General features: G+C 36.8%; 2 protein-coding genes across 9 annotated transcripts in view; one reads left to right on the forward strand and one right to left on the reverse strand.

Moving 5' to 3' along the window:
- Nucleotides 1-176: 176 nt before the first annotated feature.
- The window catches only part of clockb (clock circadian regulator b), a 24,818-nt gene continuing 385 nt past the window's right edge, over nucleotides 177-24,609 (reverse strand). Inside the window, exons 1-24 of one of the 7 annotated variants that reach the window (XM_028016719.1) lie at nucleotides 24,082-24,506; nucleotides 20,901-20,992; nucleotides 19,844-20,001; nucleotides 17,823-17,911; nucleotides 17,391-17,450; nucleotides 17,163-17,311; nucleotides 16,528-16,619; nucleotides 14,982-15,071; nucleotides 14,664-14,784; nucleotides 14,269-14,382; nucleotides 13,697-13,815; nucleotides 13,521-13,603; nucleotides 11,715-11,821; nucleotides 11,470-11,617; nucleotides 11,266-11,341; nucleotides 8,537-8,681; nucleotides 8,323-8,426; nucleotides 8,021-8,209; nucleotides 7,507-7,665; nucleotides 6,705-6,908; nucleotides 5,862-6,049; nucleotides 5,623-5,755; nucleotides 4,964-5,095; nucleotides 177-4,550 (exon numbers count right to left, since the gene is read on the reverse strand). In XM_028016719.1, the coding sequence (XP_027872520.1) occupies nucleotides 4,212-4,550; nucleotides 4,964-5,095; nucleotides 5,623-5,755; nucleotides 5,862-6,049; nucleotides 6,705-6,908; nucleotides 7,507-7,665; nucleotides 8,021-8,209; nucleotides 8,323-8,426; nucleotides 8,537-8,681; nucleotides 11,266-11,341; nucleotides 11,470-11,617; nucleotides 11,715-11,821; nucleotides 13,521-13,603; nucleotides 13,697-13,815; nucleotides 14,269-14,382; nucleotides 14,664-14,784; nucleotides 14,982-15,071; nucleotides 16,528-16,619; nucleotides 17,163-17,311; nucleotides 17,391-17,450; nucleotides 17,823-17,839 (2,769 nt within the window). In that variant the 5' untranslated portion in view covers nucleotides 17,840-17,911; nucleotides 19,844-20,001; nucleotides 20,901-20,992; nucleotides 24,082-24,506 and the 3' untranslated portion in view covers nucleotides 177-4,211. Of the gene's footprint in view, nucleotides 4,551-4,963; nucleotides 5,096-5,622; nucleotides 5,756-5,861; nucleotides 6,050-6,704; nucleotides 6,909-7,506; nucleotides 7,666-8,020; nucleotides 8,210-8,322; nucleotides 8,427-8,536; nucleotides 8,682-11,265; nucleotides 11,342-11,469; nucleotides 11,618-11,714; nucleotides 11,822-13,520; nucleotides 13,604-13,696; nucleotides 13,816-14,268; nucleotides 14,383-14,663; nucleotides 14,785-14,981; nucleotides 15,072-16,527; nucleotides 16,620-17,162; nucleotides 17,312-17,390; nucleotides 17,451-17,822; nucleotides 17,912-19,843; nucleotides 20,005-20,900; nucleotides 20,993-24,081; nucleotides 24,507-24,609 lie in introns of those variants that run through there. The other 6 variants (XM_028016717.1, XM_028016718.1, XM_028016722.1 and 3 more) reach the window with 6 other exon arrangements.
- Nucleotides 24,411-24,609, forward strand: part of exoc1l (exocyst complex component 1 like) — an 11,658-nt gene continuing 11,459 nt past the window's right edge. The window contains exon 1 of one of the 2 annotated variants that reach the window (XR_003595427.1): nucleotides 24,411-24,525. Coding sequence is in view for 1 of the 2 variants with exons in the window: in XM_028016724.1 (XP_027872525.1) it covers nucleotides 24,524-24,525 (2 nt within the window). In the remaining variant the exon portion in view is untranslated. The remainder of the gene's footprint in view (nucleotides 24,526-24,609) is intronic. The other variant, XM_028016724.1, reaches the window with a different exon arrangement.

A 24,609-nucleotide genomic window follows, 5' to 3' on the forward strand; every position in this document is an offset into this window, starting at 1 on the left:
TAATTTTAAGCTTTGTTTATTCATCTGAAATATGCAAGTGTGGAACTAAATTTGTACGGTGGGCAAATTCTTCCTATTTTCTCTCTTTTTTTTGTTGCCAAACTGTATGTTCAATACTATAAAATACTACAAAAGAGGTGTTAAAAATGCAACAAAGACACAGACAATGAGAGAAATTCAAGTTCACGTGTCGTGTTTAATATTTGCAACTGTTTTTTTTCTCAAATTGACCAAGATGGGACAGGGGGGATTATAGTAATTGCAAACATTTTGCTTCAAAATATGGATTATTATTATAATTATTATTACATTTGACTTTGGGGTAGATAAAAGGAGCACAGAAGAAGGGATTTACATACGTACAGTACAAGTAGAAGCATAGCACCATTTTACACTGAATACTGGTGTTCTTAGCTTTGTGTCTGTGTACAGTATTATACTAGAATTACACTCTTAACAAAAGGGTGGTTTGAAAGAAGAAAAGTGATAGCTGTTTCTGTGTGGGAAGGCGGGAGGGAACGGGATGTGGCTGTCTTGTCAATGCCATCGGCCATCAATAATCCAACACTTCGATTTTCAACAGCTTTTTTTCTAAAACTTCCCAAATCAAATGTCAGACATACATCATTCCTAAAAAAAAAAAAAAAAAAACATTTGTGATGGTGAAACATCCAAAACTAGTTGACAATAACTTTAAAAAGACACTAATAATTGTTTTTCTTCTTTTTCATATTCGTTATGTGGAAACTAGTGATTGATGAGCTCTCTTTCATTCCCCTCCATTTCCTTCATAACAAAGCCAGTCAAAAAATTCTCCAGAATCAAAATGTACAACATCCATTAGTCTTTACAAAACACCTTTACATTCTTTGGGCTGGGTATCAGTGTCACAAACTAGATCCATTTTCAAGCTCTACACACATTCACGCTATAGAGGCTCTTTGTTGTTATGGGTGGAAGACCTTGCTCAAGCAGGATCTTTGCTTTTCAAATGATCTACTTCTGTTTTTTTGTATTTATCATCTAATGGGAGCTTTTTGTGAACTTCTTTGTAACTCTGCGATCAAGCCAGTGCTTTGCATTGCCTATTGCCCCCCCACACTCCCAACACTTCTTCAGTCACACATGTTTTCTATGAAAATATACTGGGTTACACTAAAAGTCACCATACAAAGTCTCTCTCACACGACCCACATTATCAAGTTTGAGCTCTCTCCCATGCAGTCTCGCAACAACACGGATGATTCTCAAAAAACATCACTTCTTTATACTGCAACGCAAGAACTGATTGGCTATCTCCAGGGAGGCAGCAAATACTGTCACCCCCCGACTGATACAAGAAGTAGGATCAAGGAACGAAGACTCTACACACACACACACACACACACACACTGCAGCCTCCTACGCTCAGGCAAAACAACACATTCTAGACGCTCCTTTGCCAACGACTACAAGCTCCTTTGCTCCAAGGCTTTTTTTCTCTGTTTGATATGGCTTATCGCTGTAGTACACACAGACTGAGCCAAAACTCCATCGCCGCCTTTATGCATGGACCCAGGCCCGGTTCTGCTTTCAACTGCCATTTAAGAACTGAGATACAAGTGAAGTGGACTGCATGAGAGTTTCTGAGGCCTATGAAGAGAAGGAAGGATGAAACACTAATGACCGCTAGGAAAAAATCCACCTAAGTCATTAAATTTAAAATTAGGGTCATTTTTAGGATTTTTCCCCCCACTGTAATACCAAAGCTCACTCCTTAACCATTTAACCTCCTCCTTAACCTCCTCTATTTTACACTACAAAAACACAAAATCCTACCAAGTATTTTTTGTCTAATTTCTATAGAAAATATCTTTTTACACGTGTAATAAGACAGAACTAACTTACAAGTCACTTTTCAGCAAGATATAGACGCTTGTTTTAGGTTAATTCCTCAATATAAAAATAATATCACTAGTTGCAGTGGCAGATATTTCCATTTATATTTAAAAATTTATTTTAAAAAATGTGCCAGTGGAACTAGTACTATTAACCTAAAACAAGATTTTATGTCCTGTTGAAAAGTTACTGGTAAGTTAGTTTTGTCTTATTTCAAGTGCGCTAAGATATTTGCACTAGAAACTAGACAAAATATATTTGGTAAGGCTTTGTGTTTTATCAGTTTAGGCATGGGCCATTTACGATTTCCATCATGGTTCTTACAAAAGTCTGTAGCAGCAAGTCTGTAAAGCAGCGGACTGCAGGCTAACTAGTGGAGCAGACAGCCTGACTAATAAGCCACATAATATCAGCTTGTTGTACTCTCAGTGTTAACTTATAAAAGGGGGAATGGGAAAACAGTAATAATATTATGTGCATAAAGACAGTTAATTTGAAAAATGACTAAAGCTTATGGGTGTTTGTTAACATTTTTGCTTAGTTCAACAGAGAATAGTTATACGGTTTAGAGGTAGGAACCGTGTGTATCTGTAAGAACCATTTCTTAAATCCTATATTTATAGCATAAATATGTTTAACCATGATCATTTATAAATATTTCATTTATGGAATTTTCAGGACGCTAAGTTTGGTCCCACCCAAACTTTGGCAAAACACTGGAAGAGAACTGAAAGTATCAATAGATTAGATTTTGATACTAAAAATAATTATTTTTCAAGAAAATAATTTAGTTCATGTCATACACTTTTGCTTAAGGGTTTTGGTGTAATTACGTCACATCATACAGTGAGAAGCTTATTCTGGCCCATGCCTACTGCGTGTTCATGCACTTGTATTCGACGCCAGTAAGAAAACAAGGAGGACTTTTTTGAAATTAAGGTCAAATTTTCCACACAGACGCCGCACCCTTTATAAACGCCACTTCCTCTGGTCTGTGAAGCATCACTGCCTAATCCTTCCTGGTCTGGTTCCAGACTGAGGCAGAAGCAAAAACAAGAAAACAACTTTCCGCATTCCTGAGAGGACAAGTACCATCCAGCAACTTCAAACCCTTACTAAGTTCAACATCATAAGACACGAGGGCCAAACGAACACGCCCACTACAAGATACGCTCGCTCTGAGTCATGCACATGAGGATTGTATTATCAAAAACGCACATTAGCTCACGGAATCACACCACAGATTACAAATTAAAAAAAAGGTTTTAACAGTGATATTTCTTTACACAACCACATTAAGTGCTGAAGTTGTCAGGAGGTTGAGGATATACTGTTTGTCACGTATAGGGCTCTCTCTGACTGGTAAAAAATAATCCCTACTATATACATATGCATGAATTTTGTTATTAGGGGTAATATATTTTTGGAAAATATATTTATATATATATATTTTTTTAATATATATATACTGCTTTGAATATTGTAATTTAAAATAAAAAACAACACAATTCACTGTTATTGGCACTTAGAATCACTAAACCCGTTATACGTACAGAAATTATCCTGCAAATAATTCAGTTAGACTGTAATCTACTTTCTTCTAGCTTCTTGTCAAACATAGTTTGTAATTACAAAGGTAAAAGGATCCATTTTTGTCCTGGAGACACAGTGTTTAAAAGCACCTTCTACAAAAAAACACCCAAGCCCAATCCTTCCTATTTTTCTTTTCTTTTTTTTTTAAATACACCAAAAGACTTTAAAGCCTTGTTCTGGACTTGTTTTTTTTTCTTTTCAAGAGAACGGGGAGGGGGTCTTAGAGAGCACATCACTGCTCTGTTTGACCAGAAACCACGAAAAAGTAAAAACTCTGTTTCCAAAAGCAACTAATAAAAGCGTACAGTTATTCTTTCCATGCAGTCATATAAAATACTATGGTTTTGTTTTCTGTTAGGCTATACTTGGATATTTACAGGTTTTCTTTTTATCATACAGTAAATCTGTACACAGTCAGACTCTTTCAAAAAAAAAAAAAGTCCATAATCATCGGCGTACGGTGTATTTCTATTTTCCTTTCAAAGTCTCCATAGACACTGAAGCTCCCTTGTGATTCTACCTCTGAAGAGGAAAACAGGAACTTTCTCTTTCCTTAAGCCTCAGCGATGGCTGTCACAGAGTTCCTTACGAACTCTGAACTTTCCCTCTTTCCTAGGAGTAAAAATCTCTCAAATCAAGGAAGGGAAGGCGATCATTTTTTTGGAGGGAAGAAGAGGTCTGTGACATCCAGAAGACCCACATAGACATGAACAGCAGTTCCTACAGCTTTCCTCCAGGAGTCATTGGTGCTGGTGGTTAACACCGTCAATCCTGTGTGATGACGAGGCTTTCTGCTGTTTCTGCGGCTGTGGTTTGAGCTGCTGCTGGTGCCTCTGGTGGTGAGACTTCTGCTGCGTCTGCTGCTGCTTTTGTTGCCTTTGCTGCTGCTGTTGTTGATGCTGTTGTTGTTGATGCTGTTGTTGTTGATGCTGTTGTTGTTGCTGCTGTTGTTGTTGCTGCTGTTGTTGTTGCTGCTGCTGTGGTAGTGTTGCCTGGGTGAAAGCTCCCTTTTGCTGGAGAGGAAACGCTGCCTGCAGAATCAGCTGGGTAGACTGGTTACTGTGAAGAAGACGAGTGCCCTAGCAACAAAACGATGGAACAAATTTTAGAAAATTAAGTAGATATTTTGAAATGTGTCTTTTTTGTAAGTTTTGCACTGCTTAAACATTCAACCACACATAATAAATGCTATTAAGAAGCTGAGTGATTTATTAAGTTCTGAGGTTTTCTCCAAACACTTTATTTAAATATTCAACACAGTGAGTTGTCTAATTTCAAGATGGTTTTATTCGGATAGGTCTAACAATTGTGCAGTTTATACTGACCCTTTTGAGTGGTAATTTTTTTTCATAGTTGCTAAATTATTATTTTTAATGCATAAAATTCACTGAACTATCAATCTGCTCTAGATGCTTCAGACCATTTTTAACATCTCATGGACGCAAACAAACATGACGTATTTAAATGGGCTCACTGTGCCCTCTTCTGTTACCTGCAGGAACTGCTGTTGCTGCTGCCCCTGCTGGTTGTTTTGTGCCACTACAGCAGTTTGGTTTTGGCCATCGGGCTGACCTTGAGACGATTGGGCCGGTTGTAGAGTTAGGGTCTGGGTCTGTCCCCCCTGCTGAGATGAAAAAAGGAAAACACTTAAGAGAGGAGAAAGTATTTAAAAGTTCTCCCATCTTTTTTCAAAACTTAATAGTGCTTTGACTTAATGTCGCTTCATACAGTCAAAGACCCAAAAAAAAGTTGTGCCATTAAAAATAAATATTATCCAATATTAAATAGGTTACTTCATTACACCAGTTAAATTTAGCAGTGAAATTGTACAGTTTAGAAGCACACAATCATATTTTCATATCTATTGATATTTATTGATGCTTTCATGGAACCAACAGTGGAAAAATGAGTAAAACCAATACTCTTAATCATAATGCTGGTTTTGGGGTGTATAAGCATCATAAATTGGAGTTTATTGTTCCGACAGCTAATCATAATTCTCATTGTGTTAAAAGAAATTAACCAAAAACAAAAACAACACAATAACGTATTGAGCCTACCTTGCCAAAAAACCTAGCAACTGCAAAAAATTGTTTTATGACTAATATGCAAGATGTTTGTCAACATCATATGAATGTTTATTTTATTTACCTGCTGGCCACCAAAGGGGTTGTAGGCTGTAACAACCTGCCCCATAAACATAGAGGTGGGCACCATAACAGCACCACATGCATGCATTGGAGTTGTCACAAGCTTTGTTACAAGCTGCTGCCCTGCTGGGAATCTGGAAGGAAAAAAAATAATACATTTGGGTAAGTTTGTTATTATCATACATCATATATGATTAGGACTTTTTTTTTTTTAAACAGAGAATAAAGTTTGGTTATTACCGGATCTGTCGGTCCTGTGTGAAGGTGGCCACAGCGGTGCCTTGCTGCGTGTTGTTCTGCGGGAGGCTGGTGCTGATCTGCAGCACGTTTGGCGGTCCTGGTTGGGAAATCATCATGGTGTTGTAGAGCGGGGCAGAGACCGATCCCTGGGCCTGAGGCTGAGCCTGGGCAGTTTGTTGTGGCTGACGCTGTAAAAACAAACGAGCAACAAAATGGGAATTTACATCCAATTTTTTATAATAAAGCTTTATTTGGCTGATATAGCTGCATTTAATAAGCTGGCATCCTCAGTTGAAATTTGATTTAATAACATCTTTTTTTATGGTGATGAGATAATCAGAGATACAGATGCAGAAAAGTCTGAAGAAATTTCGCTTCATATGAAGGCGGAGAGAGTTTGGCACAACTCTAATCCTGCTGAGAAATGGCCGTCATCTTACAATGACAAGCTGGGCAAGGAGAGCATTAATCGGAGTAGCAGCCATACTATATACCGTACTATATTTTGTTAATCCTATAGTATGCTATATTGATTGTGTATGCTTTTCTGTATATGTGTTGTTTAAAATGTTAAAGTAAATGTCTTTTTGTAGAATGTTCATCATAATAGTGTAATTCATTTTGATTTGATCTATGGCCTGTATTTAGTATTTGCATCTGTTTATTTTTGTAGCTATTTTTATTTTGAATTTGTTGTGTCATCTACGTACGTTATGTTTTTACAGTTGTTTATGTTGAAAGTGTGGACACCAGGAAGAGTAGTGTAGGGCTCTGCAACCAATGGGGAGCCCAATAAAAGAAAGGAAAGGCAGCATAAGTAGTGTGTACCTGTGTGTGACCCACCTGTGCGAGTGTATTGGTCTGCTGCTGTAAGCTCTGCTGAGGAGGAGGAGCTTGCTGCTGAATGGTGAGCTGCTGAGATCCCGAATGAACAGGGTTAACTGAGGGCTGCTGGACCTGACCAGCTGCTTGTTGGACCGAGCCCATGTGTGGGAGCTGGACGTTCATCGTTCCACTCTGCTGCTGTTGCTGTTGTTGCAGCAGCATCTATAAAGGAGACAGCAAATGTCAGAGCAAAGTGGAGGCGGAAAATGTTGATTTGCATGTTTTTTTGTTATTTTGATGCTTATGCTAGAAATAGTGTTAACAGAAACAAAGAAATTATCTCATCAGGGTACAGATTCAGGTACCGATATCAATTTAATCGGTACCTGAATCAATTTAATCGATTGAAAATTGAAAAGGAAACAATATGTAAAGCAAAAATATAATTTTTGATCCAAGTTAGGTAAACTAAATACAAACGAATTGCTGAAAACAAAGCAATCTACTAGTCTAAAGAAGGAGGTGAAAATTCTGCTTCTGTTGTGTTCAAATTGTATTTTCCAAAATTAGGAAATCTTGGGAAAGATTCCTCCAAAAGTTACAATTTTACTTTAGTCTTTTGGCATTTTCCTGAAATGTCATTTAAGTGTGACATCTACCCACAAAGCACCAACAAAGCTTGAATAAAAGTAGAAGACATGTGTGGCACTAAGATAAATATACCATAAAAAGGTATAAATGCTACATATTATAACTAAATGCAGAATAAGAAACTTCTTGTTATAACACATCTGCAAGTTGTGTGTAGCATCAAGCCCACCTGTATGCCCTGTCCCTGGACTCTCTGCAATTGATCTTGGATGTGCTTCAGCTCCTCCTGCTGCCGCTGGATGTTTGCCTGGATCATTCGGGTTCTCTGCTCCAGCTGCTCCTTTAGGTGCTGCATGGCATTCACCTGTGCTGAGAACTCCATCACCGGCTTCAGAAGACAAAGAAGAACTCTATGATAACACACTTTTTAATTAAATTTAACAAGATAGGGTCCTTTAATATAGTCCAGAAACCTTAATTTTGTTGAATGAGTGTTAGGTGACCGTTCTCCTCGCGAGATCAAAAGAATCTAACTCTCTTGTCTTTTCTGCGTTTGTTCAATTTGTCTTTAATAGGTGTCAAACCTGACAATGAGAATGTGAAGTTGTATCAAGTAGCTTTAGATCCTTCTATCATCCATTTTATGGGTGTTTACTGCCCCCTACTGTTTTTAAGTTAGTCTTTTTTGTACAAGTATCTCCTCTGAAGTAGGTGAATTCATAGCACAGTTTTACTATTCTTACCTGTACATTTGCCTGAAATTGCTGCTGCTGCTGCTGCTGCTGTTGCTGTTGTTGTTGTTGTTGTTGTTGTTGTTGTTGTTGTTGTTGTTGTTGTTGTTGCTGCTGCTGCTGCTGCTGCTGCTGCTGCTGCTGTTGCTGAGTGATCATGCCAGGATTCAAACTGTGAGCTGTGGTCTGTGAGCTCATTGACTGCAAACCCAAAGAAGATCAAACACATCAGTAGCTAAAGTGCATTGATATAAGAAAAAACAAACAAACAAACATCAAGTATAATTAAAATCCATTATTTTCATCAATCCTACCTGGCTGCTGATGGATGAGCGTCGCTGAGATGCCATCTCCATGGTAGAGGCCAGGGACTGCCGAGGGGGTGTTGCCATGTCCATGTGCATCTTGGGAGCTGTTGCTGCAGAGACAGAACTTCTGGTGACCCTGCTGATCCTAGTGAAACACTTCGCCTATTACTTGTACTGAGTATGAGGATTTAACTTATTGGCATAAACCATGTATCCTTACAAGTGCAAGTATTGTCCGAGACATGAGACGATGACTTCCTGGAGCTCCGTGACGATGTCGAAGGTGTTCGGCTGTGGTCAAACCGCTCCAGAGCTTCCTTCAAACTGGATGTGTTCAGCTGCGACTCCGAACCAGAGTCCTGACTCTACAAATTTAAAGTAACACAAAGATTAACAATTAAAAAAAAAAGGTGGTGGATACTATCAGAAGATTGCAACTAGAAGTGACCGAACATAAACAAGAAAAGCATGAATCTGAGAACCGACTAAATCCATTTCTACATGATGGGTTACACATAACCCATCATGTAGTTATCCATTTCTACATGATGGGTTACACATAAGTTTTAAATATATTTTCACTCCACAGATGCTGCCAAAATTAGATTTTTCAAAATCCTACATTTGTTTTCATGCAAATAAAGACTATGAACTACAGTTAGCAAACAGTCAGATGCCAGTGCTTTTTCAATAACTGGAAGAAATGAATTAATGTGCACATCAACAACTTTCACTTCATGTAAACTAGAGCTGCTTAGTATTAGAAAAACATGCATTTTTGTTGAATGTTACAATGATATCGAGAACAATGCACCCCCATTCTTCTCACTCACGTCATCAAGTTGTTGCCACCACTTTTCATGAGCTTTTGTTTTCTGTATAAAGTGACACCCAGGTATTGGTGGGTCATGTAGAACCAGAATATTCTGAACACTAGGTCAGAATGACTGGTTCTGCTACAACAGTAATTCTTTTTTAAGAGATTAAACATTTTAATATAAACACTGTGAATTTGATTCCCGATACATGTTCCACACATAAGACTTTTCCAGCAAAGCTCGTCCAATGCTTAACCAAAGTTGAAGATAGAAACAGGTCTTAACTGGTTCCATAAAATAACTTTGATTTTTCCATATCCACGGAGCCAGCTTGGCGCTATGTCATCGTGACACTATAAACATCTCGACCAATAAAAGTTCTCAACAGCTTAGTTGCGGAGGAGAGCACTGCAGGGAAGCAACACAAATCATATTGTATACATCCGCATCCCTGCAAACAGATGCACTAATTTTCCCTGCTTGACTTCTTATTGCTGTTTTGAACACACTGTGGTTTAGTCTTAACAGCCCCAAACAGTTAACTTAAGATCGCTACCAGCTGAAAAGCAGAGATATAGACAGAGTTTGAAGTGAGATTTATTCTATTAAAACACAATCAGTGTTTAAGTACTCAGCAGGAAATGACTTTTACAGTTTCACAGCAGATCTACACAAGATCTGCTGTATGCACATTGACCTACTTTAACTCTGACAGGTGATATCAAAGAAACAGCAGGAAGATGAGATCCTGCTAATCAAACATTTTAATCAATGCTGCAGCTCAGTTATTAAAATGTTTTTTGGGGTTTTTTTGTAGATTAGACAAAAAATGATCAGTTCTTTGCTCCGGCCCAGCTCTTAAGCAGTGCTAAAATGGCAGGGGATGTGGGGTGCCAGAGTTTGTGGCGATGATAACACAAAGAACTGCTGCTATATAACTTTTGTCTCAGTTTCGCAATTGAACTGGTTTAGTGGAAAAAACCACATGGTGGTTTTAACATTGGCAACCACATACAAGCACTACTGCAAGTACCTTTTAAGAGACCATCTAGATTTTGCAGCAGTGTGTCTCAGTCATTAAACTGCCCCAGCATAGCTTATAAAATGAACACTGGTGACATTAGCATAACTGTTTACAGTTTACCATCTCCCTGAACATTTCAACAGAAATTCTAAATACCTCCAACAGTTTCAAGTGATTTATTTTAGGTACTGTGATAACTTGTCTCTAAGGCTGTGGAAGAACCACTGCTACTGGTGGCACTAGTTTTCCTGGATGGCTGCCAGGTGTTTGCAGGTCGAAACATAACTGCCATAGTTCACTGAATTCAAGATGAAGCAGTAGCAAAAAAAAAACCACAAGCTCTAAGCTGTGGTAAAACAAACTTTTATACCGTCTCAATCTAGTGCTCATTAGAGTTTTTCCCACTGTATGAAACTAGTTGACTATTGCTACACAGAATAGTTTGGCAAATTATTTGGAAATATTTCCAATCCTAACCTACAGAATATCTGAGAATATAGCCAACCTACAAAACATAAAATAACTTGTTGCACTTTTGTTACTCTATAAATAACAGAATATACATTATATTAAATGCAGCACTTACTCATTATTCTGCAGAATAACCACAAGAAACCCAAACGTGGCCAGTGATTTTCTTCATTTTCACTCATGTATATACTGAAGTAAAATGTTTCAAACAAATTAAAAGTTGCTTTTTGTTTTCAATAAAGGAATAAAACATGATTTGAATATTTGTAAATACATGGACTAGAACTGCCCAATATACCAGATCGTAGAAGTTATTGTAGTATTAGTGCGTGTAACATCTATATAGCAAAACGTTGCTTAGAAACAATGTTTAGTAGCGTTATTATATTTCAATTGCCATGCATGGAAATTCTGCCTATCTGTAACGTGTAATATAGCTTGTTGGATAAATCTATTTTGGTTTCTAATATGAGTAAATTAAAAATAAAATCTTGGTCATGCTTTATTTTTAAATTTTTTTTATAACATAGCTTCCATTCACCAGGCATGTCACAACTTCTGTAACTAATCCGGTTGAGAAAAATACAAATGAAAAACTTAAAAACAAACAAAGCATTTCTAATAGAGCTGACTCACTTTATCAACAGCTGCCTCTGGATTGGTCTCTTCAATTCCCAGCTCTCTGCGCTGCTCCGCCCTCACCTCTGCATAGCTGCATAGCAGATTAAAAAAAGAAGGATTTCTTTAGGGGGATGCGTAAATAAATCAACAAACAATAAAAAAGGTAGTTTTTATTTTAAAAAATGATATGAAAAAGATAATATATAAAGGATTTTGTACCTGACCACTGTGTGTGTGCAAACAATAAACTCAGGTCTGGAGTTCCACTGATGATAGGTGATGTAGTAGTGTGTCTGCAGCCAGATCCACTGTTGACCTTTAGTCAGGAAGCGATAATAACACGACTTCCCTTTTCCATACTGCATCACTGAGAAGGCGAGGGATAAAGACAGGCAAAACAAAAGATGTTACGAAAAAGGCAGCGATAGGAAAATCTTGAATGAAAGAGAAATGCAAAGCCTCACAGTGTTCGTGACATTTGGCGAGTGTCTCCAGGTCATCCACGTGGTAATAGTCATACCCTGATGTTCCTAGAACCTCAAAAGGCAGGTAGCCTATGATTGGTGGAGCTCTGAAGAGAGAAAAAATACACATCATAGGAATTAATGCGTAATTCAATATTTTTCAGAAAGTTTGCCATTAATATTTCCCCCTACTGTCCATGTTCACCATTTCCCCTTCCAGATATTATACAACTGAAGAATCAAGGAAAAAGATCTCCACCTGAAGTCCAGAGTAAAAGTAGCAGATCTTTGTGTTCACATGTCCATCTGTTTCTAAACCATTTTCAGGAGCGCAGTGCGTGTATGAAAATGGGTCAAGTCTGTTTTCATCTGTCTGCCAGGGCATATGTACTGTACATGTGTGTGAGTGTGTGTGTCTTATGGTTAGAAAGCTTATGGTTAGAAAATAGGCAAAATCAGGTGTTAGTTTATTATTGTCATCTCTCTCCTTGAGCCAAATCTACTGGAGTGGTTTATTATGTCTCAGACTCAACAGGCCTTGACAGCAATCTTCGGTCTTAGGAGTAACTTAAAAATGGACCACAATGGTAAACATGCCTAAAATATAATCTATTGCATGGATGCAATGCTTGACTGCATATATCAATACAGTTTATTTTTTCCCAGAATGGCACTACATGCCATTTTTATATCCTCCCCCACTATATTGCCAAAAAACAAATAAATACAAGTTTTTATGTTGGTTATTTGTGCAAAACTTTGTGAAAAAAAATGTCAAAATTTTACTCTTGCATGCTGCAACTGTAGAGTAAAATAAAATACAATGAAATCTGTATTTCACGTAACAGCCGCGTACTAGATGGTTAAAGAAGTAGAAAAGGAGCAACAGTTCACCATTGATATCAGCAAGAATTCCCCAGACCAAATAGTATTCATTATTTTAAATTCCGGCAGCTGAGATAATAATAAGAACAGTTGTTTGATAACGGTATAAACACTGAAACGAATCAGACAAAGCTTTTCCAGAAACGTGCATGACCAATCTCTATATGCCACCATGCTTACTCACAAAGAAACCGCTTGTGATACACAAAGCTGTCATCTCAAAGCCAGATTATAAAGATGTTCTGCTCATGCCGTCTTCCCAAATTGTGTCATTAGTTACCTCTAATTAAGGAAAATTCTAAGATGAAGTAAAGAAACAGTGGAAAAGTAGTCAAGACGCAGGTTCTGCAGGTTGAGGCAGAACGGAAAGAGCCGTGATAGCACAACAGTTGTTACCAGACCAAAAACCAAAGCAGAAAAAGCAGAGGTCAGCAATCTGAACCTCTACTATGCCATCTGCAGCATGTTTTAAATTGAAAAATAGGTCAAGTTCTTTGCTAACTTGCAAACTTGGGCTGCAAACTCATTTTTAAGTTTAAACCAGTAAATTGGTGACAATGTCTGCAGAGCTCTGTCTGTCTTAATGCATGTTGATATCATCCAGGTAGATTTTAAAATGCAAGAGAAAGTTGACTTTAAAGGATAGTTTAGATCTGGTTTATTGTTCCCAGGATTCAAATCTTGCTGATTATACTGACCAGCTAAAATATACTTGCAAAGAGTGATTAGAAACACCTTCTTTGTCTCACAAGGTATTACAGACATTAAATTTCACAAATCTTCCTGTGTGCTACTGGAAGATTTTATGTTAAATTCCTTCTTTGACCTAATTTCTGACAACGAAACTCCTCCTGAAAATATTTTGGAAAGTCAGAGGAGGAGAGGAATTCCCCACACAGAGTTACTACAGAGTGTGTTTACCTGTGGTCTAAAAAGAGGAATTTCCATTCTAGACTGTGCCTTGAGGTGAATTCTTCATTTGGTTCCTCGACTGTGCACATTTCCTACAACCACAAAAACAAACATGAGAATCTGACCAGAAGTATATTGTATGTAAGATGACAAAAGGCTCAACTGTGTACTCATCCTGACAATACCTTGATGAACTGAGGTTTGGCCAAGCGGACGGTGGCTACAAAGCACACCTGGTCGTCGAAGGCAGGTTGTAGTGACCGCTGTAATACTCCTGCCAGACCATTCCTCGTAATGTTTGGAACTGCAACAGAGAAAACTTTGTACTCTCCCATTAAATGAAAAAAAAATATTAATATCAGTTTATTGTTTTCACATTTTGTAAATTTTTGTGTTATAAACTAAGAAAAACTACTGCATACCTGTGAAATAGAGGTATACAAATGTTTTTACAAATAAGAAACTGAAAAACTTAATTTACAAGCCACATGTTTTTAAATGTTTTCAGTTAAAAGAAGCAACATTTTTCTTACACTTACACAACTTATAGAATATAGTGAACTTATAGTGAACTTTGACATGACAAAATGTGGAAATGTTAAATAGTATGGAATAGCTACTGATAACATTGCTGCATGATTGAATACTTTATATTGGTCAAATTGTAAAAGAATGAGACTGTAAAGTAACAATATCATGAAACATTGCTAAAGCATCCAGTATCGTATTAACAATGAGTATGAGTACAGCAACATACCGTTATTGAGGGATTTGAAGTTGCCAATAAATTTCACATATTCATAAACCGGAGGCTCTTTGGGGTCAATTGCTCCTCGCAGCATGTGACAGCAGAACTCCAGATGATTCTTAGCTGAAGAGGAAGAGATAGACAAAAAGTTACTTAAATTACAAATTACATTTCTGTAGATTTGTTTACAATGTTTCAAAGTAGGAAAAACAGATGGCACTGAATCAGCATATTTCTAAAAATGAAAGTCTTCAGAGTAACTGTCAGAAGATAAACCGAATCCATACAAGTTATTTCCAGATTTTAGAATAAATATTTTTGGAGACGTTTTATTAAATTTCTGTTCAATAAATCTTGCAGCATTTCAAGCTAAAGCACAAAAACAAAATAAATTTGACACTGACTCTTCATATAGTCACTGCTGAGGCTCTCCAGTTCAGTTGGGTGTGTAGACAGAACCTTATACACTTCGGAGTGTTCCCCAACAGGCAGAAAGTTTAACAAGTTCTGGTCCACCAAGTCCGCCTGGAAAATACAAAAATTCAGGCATAGAAATACAAAAACAAAAGAATGGTCAAACTCTTCATACTGCTACACAGAAGCTCTTAAAGCTTTTAATCTGAACCACAACAACAAACAAGCCCACAAAATGCATTACAGCATACACCATCATGCAACGAAAGACCAACACAAAATGAACAAACAGAAGTGGTAATACTTACTGGTAGGTGTTCTAGTAAAGAGGTGACGCTCTCAGAGACATAAAGGATGTTCCCATCAGTCATTATTGCTATAAAGAATCCATCCAAAGCCTGATCCAAAAGCAAAAATGATACTGTGAAATGCTCTGTTTACTAGCAAGGGAAAAGTGCAAATTATATTCTGAAATTAATGGCTGGTCTTCGCCAGTCAGAGAAGATGAAATAAAAAATTTACACAAAAACAGAAGCTTTTTTTTTAATAAGCTAAAACATCAAGTGCAGATATAGGTCTGGTCAAAATGCCACATAGACTTAAAATTGGCATGAACACCTCATTAGTTTCTTTCTTTAACCCCTTAACTGACGGTATCCCATCCATGGGATAAATCTAGTTTGTTTGGATACTCTGCCTTTTTCGTCGCCAGTTAAGGGGTTAAATTATTTATCTGAACCGTTGATTTCCCCAGGATAAAATAACTATCATTTTTTTTAATGATGCCAGTTGTACAGGTTTTATATATTGCTCTTTTTCTAAACAACACAGACAAAATTATGCATGCAAATGTAAATATACAGGAAAAATATGACTCTAGAATAACATTATGCACTGGTCTCATTGGTTCACCAGCACAAAAGTTAGGTGCACCTTAATTTTCAACCTCATTGCATTTAATATAACTTTATAGGTTCTCTTTTCTTCACAAAGAATCTGAAAATCATTCAGGAGGTGGTCCTAAAAGGTTATAAAAAAAGTGCATTTGACAAGATTTTGCCAAAATCTACAGAGTTCTGACAAATAAAGCAACATTTTATCTAGTTGTGTGGTAAAGGTGCCAATTTGTGGCACTTTGTGCTTGCAATATTGTAAACTAATTCTGTTTGAGATAAATAAATTGGAACAAAACTCTTTATATTAAGAATCGATCATATGTGGCTCATCATCTGATGTCATTTCTGAAACAGAGCTTTACGTTGAAGGCTCAAAGAACATTGCTAATGTTCTTTGAGTCATTCAGACCTTAAATTTTCTATATCTTGTCTTCTCATCCACTCTGCAACCATTCTATTTATCTGACTAGCCTATACTAGTCATCTCAACTCTGATTGCAGAATACTAACGTACATGAACAGCTGGAGTACAGCCAATGCCCTTTGCTGGTTTAGAACACATTATTGGCCTAATTTGTGTTTTGTTGAAACTCAGCAATAGTTTCAGTGTCTCAACTGGTTGCAAAAGTGTAATCTATCATTTTTTTCAGGTGCACTATTAAGAAATGAGGCTGCATTGCCACCAATTTGGCCACTCCTCCAAATTCTTAAACTTCACCTCAAATCAACAGCTAGATTGTATAAACTTGGACCCAGATGAGCGTTCCAACAGAACAATGATCCAAAACATGCATCAAAAATGGTTTTGTAATGGATACCTTCTTTAAGTTTCTGAAAAGGCTGTCAACTGGAACTTTATCTGCTAACTACAATACGAAAACCCAACCACAGAAGAGTTGGTACTACACTGTTGTCACCCACAGCACAGGAATAGAGTTGAGAATGTGACATTTCTGACCTCCAACATGAGCTGTGTGAATTCTTCGTTGCTTAGAAAGGGGGGCTTCCAGTCCTGTCTGATCTCGCTCGACTCTGACTGGGCTGCAATCTCTGATGAAGGAAGAAGGATGGATGAGATTTAAGTAAATATATTTCAGGACTCTTGAAACTAAGAACAGATGGAGATGATGCGCTCACAGAAAAATGAAGGTCATATAAAACAAATTTTCTCAGAGACTAATCCAATGGCAAAACAGGACAATTAAGAACAAGAATCGTGTCAAAATATTTCTAAGTTGCAGAAAAAAAAATAAAAGCTTGGATTTGTAAAACTATTAGCCCAAATGCAGTTCTTGCACCTAATCTACAATCATGCACTAAAATAACACAATCCCAAATTTTAAGTCACCAATCATTTAGTGTATGGCAAGCAGTTACAGCAAATCAAATAATATTTTACAACTTCCATGTGCCATAAAAAGGGCAACAAAGCGACGTTTTTACAAAGTTCAGATCATGAAGGTAAACAACTCTGATAGTGGAGTGCATATCCAAGTGAATAATTAACCCCAAAAACAGAGTATGAAATCTCCACCCAGCAAGGAGTTCCACGTAAACACGGGAAGTGACGGGAGGAGGATGAAAACGCCTGACCTTTGTGTTTACACAGGAAGTCGATGCTTTTCTGCAGGATGGTGGACTTGTCCATCTTTCGGGTGTTGCCTGGCAACATGGTGCCAAGCTCTTTGATGAGGACATTGAACTGGTCTCTCCTTTTCTTCTCCGACTTGTTACGGGACACGCTGTAATCCAAAGCAGGTTGGTTAGACTTGATGAGATCAGAGCCTCCTTGGTGGAACTTTACCGAGGTATAAAGCTCACCGTTTCGCCTTGTCCTTCTCATCTTCTTCCATCAACCCATCAGTGAGGCTGCAATCATCCCTACAGGATGTAAAAAAAATTGACTCTCAGCTTTCTCCTGGTTCTAATTGTGTATGTTTGTAGGCAGCTTTGAAGTATAAAAGTGTTGGTAATGTTAAGAGCTTTTTCCTACTATGGATAGTACGTGTAAGTTTATTTGCAATCACAAACAAAGAGAAAAAAAGAAAAAGGAATGAGCAATGCTTGCCAGGAAGGTTAACAACATGACTAATAGGGTGTGTCTTGTCTGAGCTCCAAATATGAATGTTAAAATACTTTCATTTATAATCACAGACAATTCACGAACATCATACTTTACATTTAATTATGCAAAAATATGTTATCATTTACACAGAAATGAATGTGTGTATGCATGTGTCTTTGTCGGCATACCCTATGCTTGATGTCATGATGGCTGCTGATCAGGGCTGTGGCTGTAGTAATTTGTTCTTTAGGCGTGAGGTAGGCATTTGGAAAAGCACCTGAAAATACCAGAGCAAAACACGATTGCTTTAATCCTTCAAAATCAGATTCAGTGGATTCACAGCATAACTCATCACAAAAGAATCACACAACAAATTTGTCCCTTTTAATTTAACTAACATTAACTATAAACACTGCCGGCCACATTTATTTTAACCACTGCTAAAGATGCACTAAAGTTTTCAAATAAATTCCTCTGGCATTGCAGCATCGCATCATCACACTGAAGGAAATAAGTCAAATACAACATCTGAGTCTCATTTTAAGAGAAAAAAGACCATACAAAATTGGGTTATTGTGTGTCTGGTGATTTATCTTTGTCTTGATTTGACTATTTGTTTTGAGTCATTATCGTGTTGAAAGACCTAATGACGGCCCATTTTGGGTTTACTCATTTTCATTTGAAATATCCTGCTATTTCAAGTAATTTAGTTCATTCACTCTGATGGGTTCCCACCCACAGCATCACATAGTTTCCACCTCAAACCTACAGAGCTTGGTGATGAAAATATCAATCTTAGTCTCATCTGATCAAAGCTTAAAGTTACTATTAAAGTCCCAACAAACTCAATGTTTACATTTGTGATAGTAGAACAGAGAAAGCTTCCTGACATCAATCTTAACTATTTGACATGTTAATATTATCTAACTTCAAATTCAGTTTATGATCCTAAGACGATGGTCTTTGCATCAGTTTTTCAGCAGTGAGCTTTGGAGACTGTTACTGCTCCACTCTCTGTGCAAGATGCCAAGATAAATATGGGTCTATGTCCGGGCTAAATGACAGTGTCCATAGGTCATGAGTCTTTGGGTCATGTCATGTAATTTTTTTACCCAAGAGAAAAAGAAAGATAGAATCTGGTTAATTAAAAAATTAAGTATTTTTTATGTAGTTTTAAGCATTTTACAAGTAATGTGAATGATGACAATACTAGCCCCATTATTGATTTTGTTCGAAATAATAATTTTGTCCTCTCAACTGAATAATATTACTTTTCTAAATACGTCAGAGAAAAAATTATGCTACAGCGATAAAAGTTAAATTTCTTTTACACATTTTTAACCTGTGGTGCCAACAATTTTGGCCAGCAATGTAGAAAAATATTTATGAAGTTAATAAATAATGAAAGATGAACATTTCTATTCTAAGGAGGCATTTATTGTCTGAGCTAAATTTAGAAATATCTCAGCGATTTGTGAACCAATTCATGAGTCATGATGAAATCTGGATCAAGACCAGCTGTGTCAGGTCAATTCAAGTCAAAGAAAACGCAAGCACCTGACAACAAAAGTGCTAGTCAAAATATCTTTTTAATGTCTGGGCACTGTTTCATTTTATTTAACAGTTATCTAGTACAAGTAATCTCCAAAGAGGGAGGATTTTGTAAGGAGAGCAGTGAAATATTTGATGTGTTCGTAAAAGAGCTGTTTTACAGGCAATTAAACTTCAGAGAATTTAAGTAATTCTCTGAAGTTTACTTTTAAGTAAAAAGGTTATAACAAATAATAATACAGTAATGTAGATACACAGCTCTACATTACAACGTCACCAGGTGACAACAAACTCATTCAAGCACTGAGTAGATGCACAGAGCAAATCAATGAATTGAAGAGTCATAACTTTCTCTATCTAAATGGAATCAAAACTGAAGTCATTCTTTTTGGACCTAAAGCGGAATGTCAGAGTCAACTCACAGCTAGAAATTACTGATCAGGCCTGAAATCTGGGTGTAGCGATGGACTCTGACCTGAGCCTTCATAGTCACGTAAAGACAATGACAAAGTCGGTCTTCTATCACCTGAAGAACATTTTCAAGATTATAGAACTAATGTCACAGCAAAAGCTTGATGATACATTAAATTTACTCAGATCAAAACTCTTTTTTTTTATGCAACTCCATTATGTCTAAGTGTGTGAAGTTAGTCCTCACCCCGCCGCAGCTTTTGCACAATCTAAACGTCTTTTCTCACGGGCCACAGAATGGGTTGGGGACTGTCACTGACTCAAAGGTCAAAAGAGGCATTGAGGTCATTGGGGTCGAAAGAGGACAGCAAACCACAAGGAAGACAAACGGAGGTTGACCAAAACCTGCTGAAGAAACCAGAGCACAAGAAAGAGGGTCGTGAGGGATTAGGCACAGAAGTTTTGAATGATTTTCCATTTTTACATACACCTGCCCTGAGGACAGAAAGAGAGAGCAAGAAAAGTAATCATGACGAAATCAAAAAATCCAGGTAAAGTGAATCATTCAGACAAAACAAACCCAATTACTTTTTTGTAAAGTCCTTTTTAACTCAGCTAATGTATTTGTTTGGTTTTAAGAGATCAATCACCACTAAAGAAGCTATATTTTTAAATAGATTATCTTAACATAATAAATTAATAAAAAGAAAGTGTTTATTTCTACATTAAAGATTCTGATTTCAGGAATGAATGATTTCTAATGTGTTGTAAAATCTTTTTAAGTTGGATACATCAATAAATAGTTGACATATCCAACGTCAGTTTAGGTTTAATGCCACATTGGCAACATTGACTAAATCAACAAAATAAGGCATAAAAAAGACAAGAGATTATTAACAATTTAAATAAGATTACTTAAAGGACTATAACATAAAGCCTCAAAACTTGTATGTAATTCTATGCAATTAAAATATATTGTTATTACTACTGCACCCATCCTGCTATTTGTTTTCTTTTACAGATGCAGTTTGAGATCTGAGGCAGAGATTTGACATAAGATTAGCTCATTTTAAGGGCTCTGTTAATTGTCTGCTTCCTTATTACAAATATTGGCAACAAATTCAGTGACACAACATTTAAACTCAGATGTTTAAAAAGTTTCGGTTTCTCTAAAACATGTGAACTCATGGGATAATTAGTCTTTAAAAATTCCTGTGCTTGAAAGTGCAACAATTGAATAAAACCACAAACCTTCAAGAAACTTTTCATTTGCCAGCACTTATTGAGAATAGCTCTCAACTCACCTTCAGCTAGAATGTCCCTTGTAGACAAAACAGGCCTATTTAGATCCAAGTCTTCTTTGCAAGCTCCGACAAAACTTCTCACCACACCTGAGCTGGAACACAAAGAAAGCCCTGACTCATTCCCTGGCACTGGGTCCATCATGAATCACTCCTCAACACGAAGAAAAAATATAAACAGACAATAAAATCTACGACTATAATTCATGTCATGAATTAGGCAGCACATTTTCAGGAGATTATGTGCCAGATCAGAGCAGATGGCGAAGCTAAGGTGCGATGCCTTCATGTCTTGATGCTAAAAACTTGTTGGGACGTTGATAAACAATGACTTCACACCAAACTGTAACTCTAAATCAGCTGCTAATTTGGCAGTTGATCTAAATATCCATAAATCTATTAAATTGGAGTTTAGGAAATCATGAATTCTCAAATGTCTAAGAGGTCATGGTTATCTTGTTATAGCCCATAAAAACAGGTCAAGTGAGTCAAAATAACTAAACGCTGCTGCTTGACACACTTCAAAGGTTTGAAGGATAAGACTCAATATTTGCTTGATCCTCTCTGCAAAATAATAAGCTAATTATTTTCAGCAGACAATTAAATCTAATTTATTTCTCCGCATGGCCTACATTCAAGAAATTTAATAATACCTATTGAAATATTAAGTTATGCCAACCTCCTTCTTAAAATTGCACGCCAGATATTTCCTGTAAAAAAAAAACAAAATCAACCCTACTCAGTTCAAAGTTTATCAACATGCTATGGTCAGTATTTTATATTTATTTTGTTATCTTGTTGAAAGGTGTTATTTAAATCAAAATCTAATCTACCTTAATAAAAAACTGATTTCTTGTTTGTTTTCACCAGATTCTTCCTTCAAATGTGTTTTTGGGTAGTAAGGCTGCAGCAAAACATCTGAGCCTTTGTAAAAACACAACATGAATTTCATAAAACTACATGGAAGCAGTTCATAGCATGCTTTAGAATATATGTCTAGTTTGTCCACATTATTAAGAACTAATGAATAGTTGATGCTCTTTTAGACATAGGCAAGTAATCTACATGAAGGCTTACTGATATTTTAAAGAGTTACTAGCTTTTTTATTGGGAAAGTTTATTCCAGCTGCATTGCAGCTCAGCTGGCTGAAAAATGTTCCAGCACTATTCTCCTTTGTTACAACTATGGCAAAACTGAGATGCTTGGAAATATTTCCCATATTGGAAAAAAAAAGCTGCACATTACCCATTACTTTGTACTGAGCATTCGCCACCCATCCCTACTATTCAGGTAACTTTGTTAAAAAAAAAAACTATAGTTCTCAAGCTACAAACATCAGATCTATTACAGACTGGCTACCTGAGGAGACAGACCAAGTAATACCCAAATATCAGCTTGTGTTATTCTAGCAGAACAGAGAAAAGTACAACAGTATGCAAAACAAGTACCTGAATGCAACAACATGGAGAGGTTGCTAATAAATTATTAATTATCTTATTACACATTTTTACTTGGGTTAATGAGTCAAACTAACAATAAATAAATATAATAGATAATATTTATAGCAATAAATATAAATATGGCACAGTATTTTTCCACAATATGAATGACTGTTGCTTTTCTGTTGTACAAAAAAGTAATTGGATGATGAATAGTTTCTGTAAATATTGTGAACCTTGGTAGTAGTTTACTACAACGACTGCTAAAACTGCTGCTAGTACCTAGAGGAATCTTATTACATCTTTCCTCTGCTAATGGCAAAGCCGAGTCTTATTGTGGAAGTTTTGGTCTGACAAAATTGTTATTTTGAAATACATATTGCACATTTTTGGAAAATACTTAGTGGTCACTAATTTGTACCCAAATTTTATACACATTACCATCTCATTCCTTCTTGCTTCTATGTCACACCTGTAAGCAAACTTCTTTTTCCAATTAAAGCATCACATATGATTTGATTTTATTAAGAATTTTCAAGAATCATAAAGATAATATGCTCAAATCTCACAAACTATTTGACTATCAGAATTCTCTGATTCTGAAAACTTTGTATTACTCTTTGATCTAGTTCTTAGAACCAGCTGATTATTTATATGACAAATTACAACTCCTTATCAAATCAAATTAAATGTACAATCTGATAGTGAATATTATTATTTGGAGTCATATAATACCTGGTGTGCATGAAACTACACCAGCAGACTGTACAATTAGAATGCTCCCTTTCACCATTGGATGCCTTCCCTGTTCATATTAATTCACGTCTAACTTTTTCTGAGAACAAAATTATTAAGACTAATGCAGGATATTTTGTACTGAGCGTTCGTCAATTTAGACCCGCCACAGGGAATTTTTGTACCCACTTTGACAAAGGATTGAAGTAATTTTTAATATTTTAACTATGTTTAAAGTAACTAAAGCACCTATATAACTAAAAAACCTAACAGAACATATTTCAAAAAAGTCAACTGACCCAAAACCAAAGTAAATCAGACTAAATTGTCATCCAACTTTTCACTACAACACAAAACAAAGTCGCTCATCATGGTTTTAGTACATGGTACAATATGCTTTGTTTAATGCTTTGTTTACAAATACAAAATGATCCTAGGAAGGGATGAAATGATAATCTTGAAGTACAAATTGTCAAAGAAGCGCAATGACCCAGATCTTTTCAGTGCTAAAAAATGACTAAATGTCCAAAACTGCAAAGGAAGGCGCATGACTATAGTCTCTTGTGATGTCTTTGAACCAAACCGACCTTGCATTTTTAAATATTTGCTTTTTGTCAAATTTTGCAGTGAAATCCATCCTTCACTACCGTGCTATGTTTTTATTCTAAGTGTACAACTGTTAGTATATCAGAATAAAAAAAGGCACACCACTGGATAGCGTCTTTAAACTGTCTGGAGAACCACTGTCTAACTATTTCAAAACCTCTGCTCTTATTGACTCCAGGCATAAAGGTCACATTAATTGTAAGAAGCCCAGAACATATTATCTTCCTCATTACTTTGCATTCATAGCTCTTTGATGAGTCTGTTCGAGCTGTAATTGATGGTCAGTAGGTGAAGCGTTATTACGTGCTAAGAAACACAGCACCATTACTAATGAATAAACTCTGACATTAGCAACATGGCCGCAGCAGTGCTGCTGAACAAGAAGAAGTAGTATTTTACATACCTTTAAATGCCACAGGTGTTGTTGTTATACAACCATAAGAGAACAACCAATACAGCTAGCTTGGAGGCTAACTAAGCTGGCTACCGAAAACTGCCCATTTAACTCAAGAGATTTAATGCTCTTACTGTCCCCGTTTTCTACCGCTACACTCGCAAATGGTAACGCGATTCACATTGATCAAATAAACATCCCCAAAAAAATTTATTAAAAAAAATCAGTCCCTATCATTGGAAGCTGGCGCCGCGCCTGGAGCTGTCACGCAACAACTGACATTGAAGACGAAATAATCTTCAAAATATCGCCGCTGTGCCACTAACTGCGCGAGAGAGTGCGTCTGAACAACCGCACGAGGCAGCGTCCTCGGACAAGCCGACAAAAACAGAAACACCAGCCGGTGAGAAACAGCCTAAACCAGCGACGGCAGAAACGGTTTTCGCGGCAGATGTATGTACAAAACACACACGCATACGTATATAGTCAATGGGCGCGCGCACACACGTACACACACCCACACACACACACACACAC

This window comes from Xiphophorus couchianus, chromosome 5 (assembly GCF_001444195.1).
Source record: "Xiphophorus couchianus chromosome 5, X_couchianus-1.0, whole genome shotgun sequence".
In the NCBI taxonomy this organism is placed as follows: Eukaryota; Metazoa; Chordata; class Actinopteri; order Cyprinodontiformes; family Poeciliidae; genus Xiphophorus; species Xiphophorus couchianus.